This window comes from Sminthopsis crassicaudata, chromosome 4, assembly GCF_048593235.1.
Source record: "Sminthopsis crassicaudata isolate SCR6 chromosome 4, ASM4859323v1, whole genome shotgun sequence".
In the NCBI taxonomy this organism is placed as follows: Eukaryota; Metazoa; Chordata; class Mammalia; order Dasyuromorphia; family Dasyuridae; genus Sminthopsis; species Sminthopsis crassicaudata.
The window spans coordinates 334,666,193-334,685,711 of record NC_133620.1 but is presented as its reverse complement, the minus strand read 5'-3'; the positions used below and the strand labels follow the sequence as shown (position 1 = coordinate 334,685,711).

Genomic DNA, 19,519 nt, shown 5'->3' with positions numbered 1-19,519 from the left:
GAAATAAGATCCTTGATCAAGTGCAACAAAGGAAAAATTTTAAACCCCCTTTCCCCATTTTCTTTGTTTTCTTTTGTTAGGAGTAGGATAGGGATAGGCTCAAGTTTTAAAATTGTTTTTATAATCTACTGTTTAAAATTAGCTTAGTTAATGCTTAACCTCACAATCTAACATCTTTACAATCCAATTCTCATAAAAAACAGATCAGATTAAAACTACGACACAGAACTCCAAAGACTATGCCTTTCAGCTCATGGGCTTCCTCTCCATCACTTCTAATTTGAAGGCTGGTGCCTACATTCCTGTCCCCATGGCTGGCAGCAACATTCATTCAGGCAAAGGCAGAAACTGTAGGTGATGACAGTGCTGCTGTTGTCCTTGATTACCAAATGAGTGGTACATTAAAGACACGGTGTTAAGCAAGGCACTTTTCAATGCAGGAGATAGAAGATTCTTCAGTCTAGGAAAGCAGCCTGGGATTCTGCCAGCACCTCTCTGCAGCAGAATGGTAGCCAGACGTTTACTCAGAAGAGCAGCTGGCTTCTCTCTCTGTTCACCAGCTTTAGACTTCTTCACCTCCTAATGCATGTTGTCAAAGGAAGGAGTCTGGATTTTGACATGAAGAAATAAAGGCATAAACTGACTAGAGGAAAGTATGTTCTAATCCAGACAGCTTTTGTAATTTTCAAAAATTGATCAAGGTTAAAAAAAAAATACTTTAGAAACAGTAACTGCTAACAATGACATAAAATCGATTAGAAAATAAGACTAGTTAATAATGATAGCTTAGATTTATAGGAAATCCCAAAAGTCTTGGTACTACTGCAAGCTTTTAAAAATCCTTTCTCAAGCTTTTACAATAAGACTTTTGGAACATCCTCTATAAAGCTTTTAAGATTTGCAAAATGTTTTATGTAAACTTGATCCTCACATAACCCATAAAGTATTATTAAATACTTTCATTTTAAAGATAAGAAAAACAAGATTGGTAAGTTAAATAATTTGCCCACCATCATTTCTGAGGAAGACTTTAAAATTAGTTTCTGTGTGGCATATGGAAATTTTTTTAATATTGGACCATACAATGAGTATTTCACCTATATGTAGGTCTCTTGAATTTAATTACATTTGCCTTCAAATACAATTATTAACTGACTCAAGTCCACTTTAATTGGATATAGCAGTAGCAGGGAATACACGATTAGATTCTGCTGACTGCAGTGGGTCCTAACTATGAGAAGGATATGACAATTTTCCACGTGTTGTCTCAGTGGAGGGAGCAATTTAGCCCTTAGAAATCTAAGACTCAGGTTCCATGACTCGTCCGTAGTCACACAACTAGAACAGTCCTATCCGTGGTGAGATTTCTCAGAACCACAGAATTTGAGAGCCAAAGGGAACCACCACCAGGCCAATTCAAATGCCTGCACCAAAAGATTCCTCACTTAAACATACCCCCAAGTGGTCGTCCAACCTCTGCCTGAAGCCTTTAAGGAAGGGAAATTCATGGGTGTGCAGTGGGTAGTGTACCAGAGTGGAGTCAGGAGGACTTGAGTTCAAATGTGGACTCGGACATTTACTCATTGTGGGCAAGTCATTTAACTGTGATTGCCTAAAACAAGCAAGAAAAGGAAATCTACCATCTCTTGCCCTTTCTCCTTCAGGACACTTCTAATTTTTCTTGTTAACTCATCTAAAACAATTTCTATCTAGTACTTTTAGTTTCTGCCCTCTGAGGCCAAGCAGAATAAATCAAATCTCTCCTCCACAAGGTAGGCCTTCAAATATTTGAAAATTTCCTGTCTCCTCCAAGCTAAAAAGCCCCAATTCTTTCAAATAATACTCTTATGACATATACTTAAGACTCTTCCCCAACCTGGCTGCTCTCCTGGTGATAAATTTCATACTAATGAATGAATGCAGGCACTTTAATTCTACTGGTGGTTCTCCCCAACTTTTTGGTCTAAGGACCTTTATACTCTCCTAAAAGAAAATTGGTTTTTAAAAAATAAATTTGTAATTATCATTTTTTTAATTCTGGGTTCCAAATTCCTTCCTCACCCCCACTCAAAGCCTTCTCCCATCCACTAAAAAGGCAAGCAAATTATATCAATTATACATGTGAAATCACTCAAAATCAATCCATGTCACAAAAAATAAAAATAGAGCATAAAAATTATATTTCAATTTGAACTCAGAATTCATCAGTTCTGGAGGTGGATAGCATGTTTTTCATCATGAGTCCTTTAGAATTATTTTGGATCACTGAATTGATCATAACCGTCAAGTCTTTCACAGTTGATAATCATCACAACATTGCTATTGCTGTACACAATAACCTCCCAGTTATTCTCACTTCACATTGTATCAGTTCAAATAGATCTTGCTACATTTTTTTTTCTGAAACCATTTCCCTTATTTCTTCTACCATAATAATAGTCTACCACAATAAATTAGTCATTTACCAATTGATTAGCCCTTCAATTCCCAATTCTTTGCCACTACAAAAAAAGGACTGGCACAAATATCTATGTCCATTTCCTTTTATTTTGATCTTTTTGGGGTACAGATCTAGTAATGGTACTGTTAGATCAAAGAGTATACACAGTGTTACATATCTTTAGGCATGGTTCTAAATTGTTCTCCAGAATGTTTGGACCAGTTTACAACTCCACCAAAAGCTTATTAGTATACCTATTTTCCCTCACACCTCCTCCAGCATTTGTCATTTTTGATAGGTGTGAGGTAATATTGTAATGGGCCAGAATTCTGTACTTGAAACAAGGATTCTTGCAAGGTGCTAACTCAATGGAATTGATGAGACAATGGTTATCTAGTTTAGCATGGTGCTTAATGGTTCTATAGTTCAGTATGATTGATTTAATCTAACAACAAATAATGGTTCCCTAGTGATATAATGATTGGTTTACTCAGTATACTGCATACTAGGACAAACTCAGCCAGACAGATTCATTCCATCTTCCACCTTTGTGGTGGCTGGAGGTTGGAGCACAAGTCCTTGGACTCAGAGAGATATTCCATCTTTGATCAGGCTCCTGGTGGCTCTCCTTCATTTCTCCACTGAAACCAAGTCCCGTCTGAAGGACCTCCAGAAAGCTAGCCAGGCCCCAAGTGAAGGAGACTTTGAAGGAGATAATAAAGAATTTGGACTTTATCCCTGGCTATTCTCCTGCTGATTAATCTGCTGAAATGAAGGCTGGTCCCAAGACCTCCAGAAAACCAACCAGAATACTACATAACAGAATTATTTCAGTTTGCCTTTTCTTTAGATAATAATTATTCTTTAGACCAGGGGTTCTCAAACTACGGCCAGAGGGTCAGATGCGGCCGGCAGATGACAGTTATGCATCCCGCATGGTTATGACAAATGGGCTGAGGGACAGAGACAGAGTGTGAGTTTTTGTTTTTACTATAGTCTGGCCCTCCAACAGTCTGAGGGACAGGGAACTGGCCCCCTACTTTAAAAGTTTGAGGTCCACTGCTTTAGACAATAATGATTTAGAGCATTTTTAAAATCTGATTATAGATAGCTTTGTTTTCTTGTTTTGAAAACTGTTCTTTAACCATTTATTAGTTAGGGAATGACTAATTTGTTCCCCCCTGCCCCAGGCAGGTGGGGCTAAGTCACACACTCAGGGTCACACAGCCAGGAAGTGTTAAGCTTCTGAGGCCACATTTGAACTCAGGTCCTCCTGACTTCAGGGCTGCTGTTCTATCCATTAGACCAACTAGCTGACCCATGACTAATTAAAAAAAAAAATTAATTTAGTTTCCTATATATTTGAGAAACAATATCTTTATCAGATATAAAAATTTTTGACACTTCATTGTCTATGGTAGCTTTTAGCAAATTGTAGTTTTTCTGATTATCTTTTAATTAAGTCTATTTTTGCTTTGCCTGCTATCCTTTTTTACTTTGGTTGAAGCAAAATGGATTTGGCTCCAGCCCAGTCTCTTGTAAATAACATATTGTAGGATTCTGATTTCTAATCCATTCTGCTATCTGTCTCTGTTTTACGGGTGAGCTTATCCCATTCATATTCACAACAATAACTATTTTCCTCCAGCCTATTTTCTTCTGTTTATCCTTCTCTATTTTTATCCTATCCTCCTCAAAAATATGTTTTGTTTCTGAATACAGCCTGACTTAATCCATCTTTCCTATTACCACTCTCACCCACTCTATCTTGTAAATCTTTCCCCTCCTATTTCTGTAATGGATAAGACAAGATTTCTATAAGCACCTGAGTGGATATCTATATCCTTCCTTCTTTGAGCCAATTCTGATGAATGAGGTTCAAGCATTGCCTGCCCATTCCTTCCATTATAAAAACTCATCCTTGTGTGCCTTTTACCTGAGAAAAATTTCCTTATTCTAACTCTCCCTGCTCCCTATTCCCAGTGCATTCTGCATTTTTACCTCCCTCCTTTTCTGGAGATCATAACAACATAACATTCCTCACATTCACATTCCTGCCCTTTGTCTTATGTAGATTCCTCCTAACTGTTCTAATAATGATTTTCTTGTATCATTCTCATTTCTTTCTCCAATTTTTCCTCTACCACCTTATCTTTTTCCAGGAATTCTTGTTGGGCTTGGGTCCAATTAGCTTATTTCCTCAAGGCTTCTGTTGTAGCTGTTTTCACATTACTGTCTTCCTCCTCTTCCACCTTTCTTCCTTGCCAACATCATAGTATTTTATATTTAAGATTTATTGTTGTTGTTATTTGCTTTTTTCCCCCAATCTATTTCTTCACTTTGAACTTTATATTAGTTGGGTTCAGCTCACCTGGGGAGAGGAATGCTCTGACCCAAGCTTTAGGCATTTATGTGCTGCTATTTTCAGAGCTAGTTTCAGAGATCTACAAGATTTCAGTACTTCCAAGATGGTGTGACATAGGGAGAAGTGTGTTTAGTGCTCTCTTGGTCTGTGCTCTAGTCATTACCCAAGAAGAATTCATGCTCCTATGTAGCCACAAGAGCTCCTCTTGGTCTCGGAACTGCAAGGAGGACTTCTGCTTCCTTGTGACCAACCATAAGTATTCCTTGGAATTGTAAGTCAGAATAGCATATGGACAATAGAGTTGCCAATCAGCATCAGCTGTACCCAATGCCAACACAGAATCCCCTATAACTCTTTCTGACCAGTTGCCTGACTCCCTTACCATCTCTGAAATGCTGCTGCTATTGCAGTCTCTTCTGCTGGTGCTTCCGCTATGCTCTGGGCTGATTCCTTCCTGGTCATAGACCTCTTCTCTTGACTTCCTAAGCTGTCTTAGGTTGGAAGAATAGCTCACTCTGACCTTTTGTTAGCTCTGATACTCCAAAATTTGATTTGAAGAATTATTCAAAAATTGTTTGGTGGGAATGTTAGAAGAGTTCAATTGTTGCCAGTATTCTACCTTCACATTATACTCTGATAACATTTAAAAAATATTTATAAATTTGGAACACAAGGTTTTGCAAGGGTGAATGCCGAAAACTATTTTTGAATGTAGTTTGAAAAATAAAAAGCTGTTATTTTAAAAAATTTTATATTTATTTTAAAAAGACAATAATATACCTATGTCATGGTATAATGGTAAATGTAATTTACATGTTAACATGAATAAAGTTTTAATGAAAAAATAAATTTCTAAAACAAAAAAAATTAATGGGAAGAATGGTATTGCTTTTCATATTTTTGCAGACTTCTTTAATATCTGGATTAACAAAACACAACTGGATTCATCTCTGTTTCTGCAATCAATATATTTCAATGTTGCTTTGGTTTAAGTAAACAAAGAAAATTTGGCCTCCCACCAATGTGTCGTTGAAAAGAAAAGACTATTTTAAAAGGAAAATAATGTCTTAGTACTATTGTGAAAATAATTTCCAATTCATGGATTCTCTTGAAAGTCTCTGGAACCTCCAGGGGGCCTGCAGACCATATTTCGGGAATCATTACATTTTACCATGCTGCTTCTTGCTATGTTATATATACTTGGGGAAAAATTTTTTCTGATAAAAATACTAAGCAGGTCTGACAGCAGTCAAGGAGGCCCGTAAGGGACCAGTGTGGATACCCAGAAACTAGACAAGTTCTGTGTACCAAAAGATATATTTAATGAGTTTGGGGTAAAAAGTTCCCTTAGCTTCTGTTTTGAAAACAAGTAATTTTGTTATTGTTTGATATTGTGGAGGATATTTAGAACAAAACCTAATAACTGTGCTTGTTTTATTGTAGTGCTGCTGGTATCTTTTCTTCTCAGTTTATCTTCACTCTCACAAGGGAAGAACAAGAACTGCAAGCTTTGCCCATGCTTGAACATTCTATTTACCTGCCTCCCCTCACCTATTGAGATTCTATTTGAGCTCATTCCCTAATGGCTAACAAACTCCCAGTCCTTCTTATTCTCCCAAACACCAAAAAAACTAGACTCTGCTCTCTAACCTTGTTGCTCTCTCTCTCTCATCATGAACCTACTCCCACAGATACTTCCTGTATGTCCATCCCTTATACTATATTCTATCTCCACCTCCATCACCTATTCTGTAATGAATAAACTTTCATTTTACATCTCTTCTCCTCATCCTTTCTTCATTCTCTGGCATTCTTTGAGACTTGGATAATGCTTTATCCTTGGCCACCCTTTGTTACAACTTGTACCTATCCAAATTTATTATCCAATCCAGAGTCTGGTGGCTTTTTCTCCATTGTTCCCCAGGATAATTTCCAGCCTTTCTCAATGAATTTAGTGCCTGGCTCACAGTCTCCCTCTATTCCAACCTCTCTCTTTATATAGCAAGGAATCTCAACATATGTGTTCAAACTCCCACAAAGGCCCTACCTAAACCTGTCAGTTTCTCAATCTTCTCAATTCTCATTACCTTCACTTACCTACACAAAGTTATGCTCACACTTTTATCTTGTCATTGTCCATAAATATTTCACTTCTATGATTAAGAACTCTGAAACTCCTTTATTATTTTATCTTTTCCTAAACTTATTTTCATGCTCACCACAACCTCTGATCCCTCCACATCTCAGAGTTTTTCTAGGCTATCTCCCTTGTTTACAAGCACTTCCAAGGCTTTTTTTCACATAATTCCCCTCCATAGTCCAGTTATAATGGTCTATTTTGATAGTGTTTAGTTGTTTTTCAGTCATGTTCAACTCTTTGTAATTTCATCTAGAATTTTCTTAGCAAAAAAAAAAAAAAAAAATCCAGGAGTGGTTTGCCATTTCTTTCTCTAACTCATGTGACAGATGAGGAAATTAAGGCAAACAGAGTTAAATGACACAGCTACTTGAACTCAAGAAGATGAATATTCCTGACTCCAGGCTGAGGAGCTCTATGTACTATGGCAGCAGCTAGCTTGCCAACTTATTATTCCTCAAACATGATGTTCCATTTTGGTTTCTAGGGCTTTGCAATGGCTCTGTCTCATGCATGGAATACATTCTTTCCTCAACCCTGCTAAAAATTCATGGTTTCCTTCAAAACTCACTTCAAAACATTTTTTGCACAAAATCTTTCCTGATCTACCCTAGTGCCCTCCCTTTGCAAATTAACTTGTATTAATTTTGTACATATTGTATAGGCTAATTATGCTCTGTATTTACGAATATAGATCCATGTTGTTTTCCCAGTTAAATTATAATTTACTTGAGGGAAAAGACTATTTCATTTTGGCTTTTGAATCCTCACTGATTAGCACTGTGTCTAGTAGGTGCTTTATAAATGCTTACTGATTGAAAAAAATGAGAGATATTAGTTTTGCAGACTTTCTCAATACCACAAGTTCAGGTCTTTGGACATTTATGCTCAGTTCTATTGTATGCTACTTATTCCTCATAGTATATATAGTAGCTTATAAATGCATTTATAAAAAAACAAAAACTTTCATCAATAAATACTTGTCAATTTGCAATTATAAATATGCCATAATTTACCACTTAATAAGACAACTGTGGTGTGATGGAAGTCATCAGAGAAATGAGCTACCAGAAAAGGTGGCAATATGGCATCAGTGAAGAATGGGCGGGCCTCCCACACCACAGATTATCTACACCAAAGGTATTGAACACATAACCAGCCAAAACCTAATTAAAATGTAATTGGGAAATGTTTTAGCCAAATAAAATTTTAAAATGCAACCTAGGTAATGTTAATTTGTAGTTTTCGAAATCAATGAGGTCTACTGTACTAACTGCTAAAAAAAAAAAAAAAACAACACCACCTGCATAAAGATATCATGTTTGACAAAACCAGGGGAAATGCTTATGCAGCAATGATAAACTAAATCTGTTCTGAAAGGCATCAGAACTGTGATCAAGTGATTATTTAGAGTTTCAGAGTATTGAGAATGAAATATACCTAATTTCTCTTGGCAAGAAAATAGGGAACTATAGGTACAGAATGAGGCATATGATGTCAGACATGGTCAAAGTATTGATGCATTTATTAAAGCATTTAATATGTACTAAGCACTGTGCTAAACATTGGGGATACAAGAAAAAAAATAAAAATAACCCAAATCTCTTGAGAGACAATATACAATTATATGCAAATATGCACATGTATATATGTATGCATTTCTTTCTTCCCCCTTCCCCCTTCTCTCTTCCTCCCCTCCCCCCCCCCCTCTCTCTCTTATACAGAGATAAAACTAAAATCTAGACTTTATGACTTCCATTACACAAACTGCTTTTCCAGGATGGAAGGCTCCATCCATTTTTATCGATTTCAAAGTGGCTCAGTGCTCACCTGCATTGGGCAAGGAACTGAACTAGAGACAGAGTATGGCCATGTCATCACCCTATCCTCTACCAATCAGAGAACAAACAACTCTAGACCTGCTAAGGAGTTGAGTCACTATACTGCTATCAGTAAGCAAAGAAAGGTAAAGGTTACTGGATCATGGGATAGGTTATGGGTACAAATTTGGGACACTTTTTGTCTGCATAGCAGCATCTCTTCTTAGAATTGCTGTTAAGAAAATTATGGTGGTATTGAAGGAATAGAAAGTCAAGGACTCAATCTTGTTTGATCATTCTCATATGTAGAAATTCCCTCTGCATCCCAGCTTCTCTTCCCTATCCTCTCTCTCAACAAATTATGAACAATATTAGCAAAGCGAGTTTTATGTACTATCTATCAATGCTACCAACTCTATTAGTACCCCAATTTTACAGATGAAGAGCTGAATAGTTACAGGACTCATTTATGGTCACAAAGCCTACAAAGTCAAAGCCAAGATTTGAACTGAACTCTACTTCTAATGCAATGATTTCTCCCAAAGATAGATTTGGCTGTTATGCCCTCCTCCAAAAAAAAAAAAAAAAAAAGAGAGAGAGAGAATTAATTTGTATTGAAATTGGTGAAGAAGTCAGGAAAGTAATCAAAGGTAATCAATATATAATCAAGGCATTCATAGGTTTTTCTCATTTCATGGCTAGAGGCACCTGGTGACAGTGGATAGAGCACTAGAGTCTGAAAGACTTGGGTTTAAATCTGGTCTCAGGCTTAATTTCTGTGCTCTGCCTCAATTTTCTCATCTATAAAATGGGAGATAATAGCATGTACCTCCCAGGGTGGTTGTGAGGACTGAAAGAGATAATATTCGTAAAGTGCTTAGTGCAGTGCCTAAAACACAGGAAATATTTAAATGCTTGTTCCTTCCTTGCAGGGAATAAACAGACAAATGAATGAATTAAGTGTGTATTAAATATTCTTTCCTGCCACTCAATATCCAGAGTAGGGTCACATGCTCTAAGCCACTAGTTGGAATAATCTCCATAGACCCATTCCCAAATTCAGTTCCTTCCCTGCCTAATCTCACATTACTTATGAGATGCTCAATAGACTCATTCTTGGGACAAATCTCCAGAAGCTGAAATATGTCTCAGGAGGCTCAGCCTTAAGCTTTTTGCCACTATCTCTTGGGGTCCTCAAGGTGTCCTCCAGTATGGGGTAAGGCTTTCCCCTCTATTCTACTACATTTCACAAATACAGGTACTAGGAACTTTTTAGGATTTTATCTTTCTGGCCCAAACTACCAGCAGATTCTCCTACAGTTATTCTTCAAAGTTCCCATTTTGAGAATAAGGGAGGGATAGCTAGGTGCACAATTCATAGAACACTGACTCTGGAGTCAGGAGGTCCTGAGTTCAAATTCAGCCTCAAACATTTTCTAGCTGTGTGATTCTGGGTAAATCGCTTAACAGTGACGATCTCAAGGGGACAGACAGACAGACACACACACACACACACATACACACATACACACACACACACACAGAATTAGAGATAAAAGCAATGACAGTAGCAGTTTATAGACAGAAGGCTTTTCTCAGTGTAATACGTTCAGCTGGAATAGAGGGACATGGAACAGTTATAGGACAAACACATATTCTTTGAGGATTTAGTGGATTAGAGGAAAATAAAGAGAAATGTCCCAAGATTCTGGAGCTATACCAGGGCAAAAGTGGAAATTTTTGTTTTATGTCCTTCTCTTCAGGGAGATCCTCTGTATTTTTTTTATATATATCTAGATCTTACCCATAAATCCAGGGGCCAGAAAAGTCCAATTTTGAATGTAGGTTACAGAATGGAAACAAAAAGGACATTTCATCTTTTCCCATCACAGGGAATGAGGGAGTCCCTCTCCTCCCCCACTCCACTGTGCAGGAGACACAGTACATTCTCCACATGCTGGTCATATGTCTATGCATGTAAGTTCATAGCTGTGGGGCTTCCCAGTGGAGCTTCCTCTTTCTGAGCTTCAGTTCCTTCACCAATGTTAAAGAGAAGTGGGGTTCAGTTCATACAAGACTTTCCATAATATTCGATTACGTTCAAATATCTATCCTAATTTGAACTGTACCCCAATTGAAAGGCATCCCCTTTTGTTTCCATTTCTTGTCATCACAAAATTTGCTGCTATAAATATATTTGTACATATAGGATTTTTTCCTTTTTCTCTGATTTCTTTGAGGCACAAGTAAGGATGTGCTGGAGCTAGTTAGCCTGTGGCTACTCACAACAGCCAATTGTTAGATTTCCAGTGTAAGCATTTACATCTCTGAAATCAGCAAACACTGCAAATCAGGCTTTGGTTTATTGTTTTGTTGATTGTTTTGCGCTTTAAAAGGGATAGAGAAAATGTTAGTAAGTCAGAATAAACTTAAAAATACAAGGCACCACAAAGTTTTTCAGGAAAACAGATTGTTAAACATTTAAAAGGATTCTCTCTAGAATATTCACCTAGCAGTGATATCAGTGGGTCAAAGAGCATGCACAGTTCAGTAACTTTTTGCATAATTCCAATTACTTTCCAGAATGGTTAGACCAATTATTCTTAGTTCTACCAATGAGAGCTGGGGGTAGGAAGACCAGAGCTAGGCTCTTAAAACTTTTGGACAGCCTTCAAAATGCCAACAGAATTCCCATGGCATTACTTCAGTGCAAAGCAGCTGGTATGAGGGAGGTACAGGTGGAACTGTCCAGGAAATTCATGCTCACTCTAAATCTTGAGATACATCAAATCCAGCTGTCATGATTGATTGTGTCTGGAGGTGGCCATGGTAATTTGGAATCAGGAGGCCTGGGTTTAACCCTGGTTGTTCCATTTACTGGTTATATGTTATCTGATCTTAGGACATAAACTTCACTTCTCAACCTTGGATTTCCCATCTGTAAAATGGAGACAATAATGTTTTCTATCCACCTCAAATTGCTGAAAGGACAAATGGAAAAAGCACTTTGTAAGTCCTAAAGTGCTATAAAAATGTAATTTATTATTACCACATCCTTTTCAATTCTTCCTATCTTAGTGAATCTACTGCTAATTGTGCCCTTTCTCAAATTCTCCATACCTACTTTACTCCCTCCCTCCCCTTTTTATCTAATTGATCTATATCCAATCTATACCCAATCTTTTCTAGTCAATCTAGAATCTTCAAGGTTTGACAGTACATACTACTGGAAGCTGGATTGGTTAAGGAATCAACACATGAAAATTCCTTCCCTAGATATTGGATATGCTCTTTACAAATCACTTCATTTCTCAAAGTCTCTGATTTTCCACATGTAAAATGGGGATAATACTTGCTAATTACCTCCTCTCTCAGGTCAGTTTCCTCATCTATAAACTAACTCAATGGCCTCTAAGATTTCCTCCAATTCTAAATCTGTGATACTATGAATTTAGAAAAAGAACAGCGGCCTCTTTAAGATGAGCCCTTTCTGAGAGACCAAGGGATTATATTGTAAGAGCAGCTTATAGGAAGAGGGATAGGAGAACATACAAATAAATATAGGTCAAACTCTGTTACAGTGAGCTCAAGGGCATAGTCTAAATTCTCTGATCACAACAGAGCAGATTTCAATAAGGAGTCCATTAAGCATTTCCCAGACCTTTGGATTTTTTTGGGTTCAACATTTGACACTGGCACACTAATTATCTTTCTTTTTTCTTTTCTTTTTTTTTTTTTCCTGAGTCTGGGGTTAAGTGACTTGTCCAGGGTCACACAGCTAGGAAGTGTTAAGTGTCTGAGACCAAATTTGAACTCGGGTCCTCCTGAATTCAAGGCTGGTGCTCTATCCACTGCGCCACCTAGCTGCCCCTACTGCACTAATTATCAATCACAATGGGATCAAACCTGTAGGAGTCTTACAGAGAGGGTAAATGGCCAAAGGTTCCATTTTCCTTCAGTTCAAACCATTCCCCTTTCTTCTTGTATCCTTCTTTTAATCACAAAGAATGAGACAAGTTATTGCATCTGGGAGAGCAGAAATCTCAGAGTTGGATGGGGATACTTTCTGAATTCAGATATACTTTGAGGTAAAGTATTCTCTCTTATGCCTAGGGTCAGCATTTAACAAAATCTGTCTGCTTCTCTGCTTATTAAAAGACCTTCTGCTTGTCTGGCAGCAATCAAGTTAAAACTAATTAATACCATAATACACAATACATTCAAAATAGATATGTGACCTGACTATTAAAGATCATATCATTAAACCTGGAAGGGAAGTAAATCAAGTATTTTTCATAGCTATGGGTAGCGGGAAAATTTTTACTCACACTTATGGCATCAATTATATAAGCTAAAAAGGACAATTTTGATAGAATAAAATGGAAAAGCTTTTGTACAAGAAAAACTAATATCTAGAGCATAAGAGAAATCAACTGAGAAAAATATTTCTATCAAATAACTCTGGTAAGGGTTTGATATCCATTTCATATATATTTTTAAACAATAAAAATATATAAGTCCAAAAGCCATTTCCCAATAGATAAGTAGGCAAATGAAATGAATTTCAAAATAAATTACAATGAACAACTATATGAATGTTCCAAATCACAAATAATAAGAGAAGTGAACAACAAAAAAACCCCAATCATTATACATAGAAAATTGACAAAAATAACAAAAAATGGGAATAGTCAATGGAAGGGTTGTAGAAAGGCAAGCATATTTAACATATTGTGGGCAAACTCATGAACTGTTACAAACACTCTGGAAAACTATTTGGCATGCTGTAAATAGAGTGACTAAATATCCATGCCCTTTCTCAAGAGATTTGATTTGCTAAGAATATATTCCCTATGGAAGAATTGACTGGGGGAACTAAATAAATTGTGTCTAATTAACAGAACTACTATTACTGTGTTGTAAGAAACATGATAAATATTGACAAGTTTGGAAAGACTCACACAAACTGATACAAAGTGAAATAATCAGTGAAAAAAACACACGAAAGGAGTACAAAAAATATAAATAGAAAAAACTATCACCAGAAAAATAAATGAAATGTTGCAAAAAAAGAACAAACCTGACCCCAGGAAATATGAGAACATATTTCCCTTCCTTCCTTTGCAAAAGCTGGGATCCACACACACAGAACATAGCATTTTTTTCTATGTTGGTCAAATTTGCTAAATTTCCCTCTTAGCACATTTTTTCAAAAAAAGTTTTTGCTATAAGAAGTTGCTTTCTAGGAAAAAGAAAAGAAGGATATACAGAAGAAAGAAAGCAAAAACAAAAGATGAGTCTATTAAAAAAAAAAAAAAAAAAAAAAACTTACTGCTCAATTCAATCACTCTGAGGACCTTGACCTAAGAATATGCCCAGAAAACACTAAATCAGAAATTCTTAACATTTTTTGTCACAGAGCCATTTAACAGTCTGATGAAGTCTATGAATTACTTTAAAGAATCATGTTTTAAAAGAATAAAATGAAATACATAGGATTGTAAAGGCTTCTGGTAACCTTGAAATAGTTAAGTATGTACATTTATATAGATAGACATACATATATAAATTTCATGGATCCCTAAGCCATAAAAGCTAGATAAACATCCTGTTCACATGAATGTTCTTTAAAGATTTGACTAGTGTTCTAAGCTGAGTAAGAAGGCACTTTTTTGATAAAAGAACTAGAATTTCTTGGTTTTCATTATAGCTTCAAGGTCTAACATTTGAAGGAAAAGAAAAAAATAATTAGGAAAGTGATGTAAAATGCTCTCAAAGACCCCTTGAGAGAATCATAAAGGGATGTCTTCAGGCACTTCTGAAAATAAGTGCAATTAACTCCTTCTTTAGGCACTATCTAGAGTCTTTTCTGCTCCATAGATTCTACCTAATAAGTTCCTTTATCATTCCTGTTCCTGTTTTCTTTGTTGGACCTAAGAATAGGCCTATGGAAGGGGAACTCAAACAAAAATTGGAAGAGGCAAGTAATACTCATCTCTGTGTTGGAAACTCAAAGAAGACCCTGGCAAATTATCTCCAAGATCTGTTTTACCTTTGTCCTCACAGCAATACAGCAGTGGTAGTGCCCATCCCAATATCCTTACCAGTTCATCAATCGCTGAGAAGGTGTGGTTGGCATTATCCAAGGAATAGATCAATTGGTATACCCCATCATTGGTCTCACTGTTTCCATAGAAACCAACTCCCACTGCAGCACTATGAATAAGAACCAAAACAAAAATTAGAGGTAAGGGGAAGGAGGATGGAAAAGAAAAGAACCTGTTTCTCGGCTATGTCTTACCACTGGACCCAGATAACTCCAGAGGAGAAAGCAAGGCTGGTGACTTTGTACAACCTACCCTTGCTTATTACATCCAATTCACTTGCATATCATGTGTCACCTCCCTGATGTCATGGTCCTCTTTAGAACAAAAGACAAATAACAACCTCTTTGGGAAGGAGTACCAGCTGTTCCACTGGGGACCCAAATGAACTGGCCAATTGAGCAACACAGCTTCCTCTATTCTTTTCTTTTCTTTCTTTTTTCTCTTTCCTTCCCTCTGTTCACACAGGGTATCATACCTTTACCTGTGGATGCTCTGGAATGTAAACAATGATCGCTAAAACCTCAAAAGATATCTTTGGCTTTAAGGACTAGAACCATGCAATACACCCAAATAGCTCTAGTTCTTACAGACTAACCAACAATAGGTCCAGGTCAAGCCCCACTTTGTTATTATTTAGGCCCTGATTGGCTGAGTAAATGTAAAGAGCAATTCTTTGTTTTGGCTAGAAACCCTGAGGTCTTCCCTTCTCAGGCTCACACACACACACACACACTCACTTTTTTTTTCTTGGACTAGATAAAAAGAAGCCATTCTTGGTCACATTTCTTATCTAATCTTAATCACAAAATGACTAGTTGCCTCAGTCAAATGGAGACCTGTTAAGAATCCTTAGTTCTAAGAGGCCAATATCTCCCACTGCATCCAAGACCGTTTCCACTCATCCTGATTAATATCTGGCCACTGGACCTAGATAACTCTGGAGGGGAAAGTAAGGCTGGGATTTTGCACTGCCCTTCCTCACTTCAATCCAATTTACTTGCACCTCATGACATGGTCCTTTTTGAGAATAAAGGACAAATAACAACAGCAAACTTCCTACAGAAGATATTTTCATTTCCTTCTTTTGCATAGGTTTTTTAAAAGAAATAAGAGTTTGTTAGGGAGTTCCCTAAGCAACCACACTAATTTGTTTTTATGCCTCCCTAATTGGGATTTTCCTCAATTAATATCACTGTTTCACCATTTAAGATTCCCATTCCTCCCATCCCATAATTCCCACTGATCCAAATTGTGTTACATTTCAGAGTTGAAAAAGAATTTAAAAGATTGCTTCCCAATGCAGTAACCCTTCCTAAAACATCCCTTGTTATAAAGGATAGCCAGATTTTACTTGAATACTGTGGGTAATGAAGAATTTGGCCTTTCATTAGTCAGCACCATTGTTAGCCAAGTTCTATTAGAATGGTCTTCCTTACCCACTGAGCTGAAACATACCTGATCTCAAGACAAACTCCACATCCCCTAAATATTATATGAATATGCAAAATCTCTTTCCTTCTCTGGCTCTGTTTCCTCATATATAAAATGTTAAGACTGGACTAGAATTATCTCAAAGGTCCCTTCAATTTGTGGTGGTAGGATTGAGATGCATCACCTGACTTAGTCCAACATTCTTTTCATAGTACCAAGTTACTTTCCCGATGCTTATTACCAAAGGGAAACTAAATAGCACCGTATTTGGAATCAGAAAGAGCCAAGTTCAAATTTCACCTCAGATACTTATTTATGTGGTCCTTATTGTGCCTCAGTTTCCTCATTTGTAAAATGAGAATAACAACAGTACTTATCTCCCAAGGGTGTTGTGAGGAGCAAATGAGAAATTATTTACAAAGCACTTTGAAACCTTAATGCACAATATTAATACTAGTCATTACTAGTGTTAAAAAGAATAATATTTCCTGATATGGATGTTTAAGTGCACCAGATATTCTTAAAAGGCATTAAAAATTCTAAATGGTGATCTTCTCCCTATTATTACTAAATGTGTGGTACTTCATTAATCTTTTGGGAAGAACCTCTGTAGACACCAAATGATCTGCAATCAGAAAAACTCATAGAAGGCCCAGAAACAAAGGGGCTTCCTACTATCCAGTGATGAAAAGGATGGGGAAGCAGAGTATTCAGCATTAAAATCTCAAATTTCTACCTTTTCATCTAAAGCATCTTGAAAGAACTGACTAATGCATTAAAAGGTATTGATCCACTCTGAAGATGAAATTGATTCTGGGATAAAATCTGGCTTTGTTTTGATCCCACTGTCCAAAAACAGCATTCAGAAGAAAGAAAAGGGAACATGTAGGGTAGAGGTCAGAAAAGCACCTAACCCGGGAGTAACTGCCCAGTGAATAATCTGCTCAGCATAGTGCCAGACTGATTATTTTAGAGAGCCCTTGCTGGTGGTTTTTGCTTAGGGTTGACAAAACCCAAGCCAGCTGTGGAATGACCCATCCTTCCTGATTAACGAAGTCCAATCTTCATTCTACTCTCAGCTGACTTTCCAGACTTTGTCCTTTATTGAATTTCTCAGTTTTAGCACTACTCCTCAGTTGCAATCTCACCCTGAAACTTTCCAGGAACAATGACCTGCTCCCCTTGTGGCATTCTGAACCTGAAATATTCTTCTGCTATTCCAGTCCCATTTTCCCTTCTCCCATTGATGCGCTCCTGATTCTGGAAGAGGTCTAAACTGGCTAACCTTTGCTTTCTGAACTTCAGTGCCAAGCTTGGGGCTTCCTTTTCTCCCCACCCCTTTCCAGCTCCCTTTGGTGGGTTGCCTTTCTTCTTCAGAATGTAAGCTCCCTGAGGACAGAGACTGGCTTTCTTATTGCACCCACTTGTATCTGGCACAAAGTATACATTAAATAAGTGTTGGTTGCCTGATCACTAAAGTTAACTTTAGCTGTGGCTAATGTATATCCAACACTGCGATCCCATTTGGGGTTTTCTTGGTAAAAACACCGAAGTAGTTTGCCATTTCCTTCTTCAGCTCATTTTACAGATGGGGAAACTGAGGCAAACAGGATTTATGGGGTGCCTTGCCCAGGGTCACACAGCTAATAAGTGCCTGAGACCAGGTTTGATGAGTTTTCCTGACTCCAGGTCCATCCACTGTGACACCAATGGTAAGCACTTAATAAATGTCTGTAGCCTGAATTCTCAAGTCATCTAATTAACCCTATGCAGTCTATGTACTCAGGATTCTAATTATTTGATCATAAAGAAGTTGAAGTTTTGTTTGTTTTTTAAGGAAAAATGCTGTATCTGGCCCAGTGATAAGACAGCTAGGTGGTCCCTGGCTAGGAATCAGGAAGATTCATCTTCCTGGTTCAAATCAAGCTAGATGTGGGACCCTGAGCAAGTCACTGCATCGGTTTGCCTCAGTTTCCTCATCTGTAAAATGATCTGTAGAAAGAAATGGCAAGCCACTCCAGGATCTCTGCCAAGAAAACCCCAAATGGGGTTACAAAGAGTCAGACCCGAGTGAAGTACCTGAACAGCAACCAGCCCCATCATGAGGGGATCCTGGCAGGAGTCTGGGTGGGGAGGGCCTCTAAGGTGGAATCAGGTACTTCCTGGCCACACCTACCTAACTCAGATGGTTCCAACTAAAACCCAAATGTGACAGGGGAGTCCCGTCCCAGGGCCTGCCTCTGCTGCTGGCCTGCAGAGGCCTTTCCCCCCCTCTCCTGGGCCACTCACCAGCAGATGAGACCAGCCACGACGGAGGTCCAGGTGATACAGGAGGATCTGGGCTGCTTGGTCTGCACCTCCTCATCCTGGTTGCAGCAGCACAAGCAAATCAGGTAGGCTGTGATGAAGATCAAGTTCAGGCCCAGGCAGATGCCAGCCACAAGCCCCAGTAACAGCAGGGACTGAAAGAGAGTCACAATAAGGGCTCAGGTTTTAGTGAAGGACATCGAGGCTTATGGAAGGCTGTCTGCAGGTAGGTGGGTGAGGTGGCCACTGCTATATCCATTTCTACAGAAGGAAACAATCCTCAGTGTAGAGGGGAGAGCCTTGACCCAGACTTCATGAGGTGACTGAGAATTATCTCAATTCAGCTGATTTCCTTTGTAATTCTACACATTTTGTCTTATGCAATGGTTATTATCCCGAATATGCTTTGTACATGGTTGTTTGCATATTGTCTTTTCCATTAGACTACGAAGTCCTTGAGAGGACTTGTGCCTTCCTTTGTAGCCCCAGTGTAGTGAGCTGTTGTCTCCAGAAGCTGCTGGATCGCTCTCTGGGAAGAGATCTGCTGTGTCTACTCAAATCTCTCCGTCAGATTCTTCTTCCTGTAGTGAACCGTTGTCTCCAGGCAGTTGCTGTTAACTCTTGTCCTTAGAAGTGACTTCCCTTCCTGCAGAGAGCTCCGTCAGGCCTGATGTAATGCAGAGAGTCTTCTTCTATCTCTGAGAGTCCTCTTTTATTCTCCCAGAGAATGGGCGTGGGATAATGCAAGGGCTTCTGGGAAGAACCACCCCAGCCAATGAGCTTGCCCCCTCTATCAAGTCAACCTGAGTTCTCACCTTGTAATTGTCCAGAAAACCTGAATTCTCACCTTGTCACCATCCAGACAACCTGAGTTCTCACTTAGTAATCCTAACACCCCAGCACAGGAATGAG

General features: G+C 38.1%; 1 protein-coding gene across 1 annotated transcript in view; it reads right to left on the bottom strand.

The window, feature by feature from the left end:
* TTYH2 (tweety family member 2) overlaps positions 1–19,519 on the bottom strand; it is an 83,603-nt gene that overhangs the window by 45,856 nt on the left and 18,228 nt on the right. Inside the window, exons 2-3 of the mRNA XM_074260676.1 lie at positions 18,590–18,762; positions 14,867–14,978 (exon numbers count right to left, since the gene is read on the bottom strand). Of these exons, the coding sequence (XP_074116777.1) occupies positions 14,867–14,978; positions 18,590–18,762 (285 nt within the window). The remainder of the gene's footprint in view (positions 1–14,866; positions 14,979–18,589; positions 18,763–19,519) is intronic.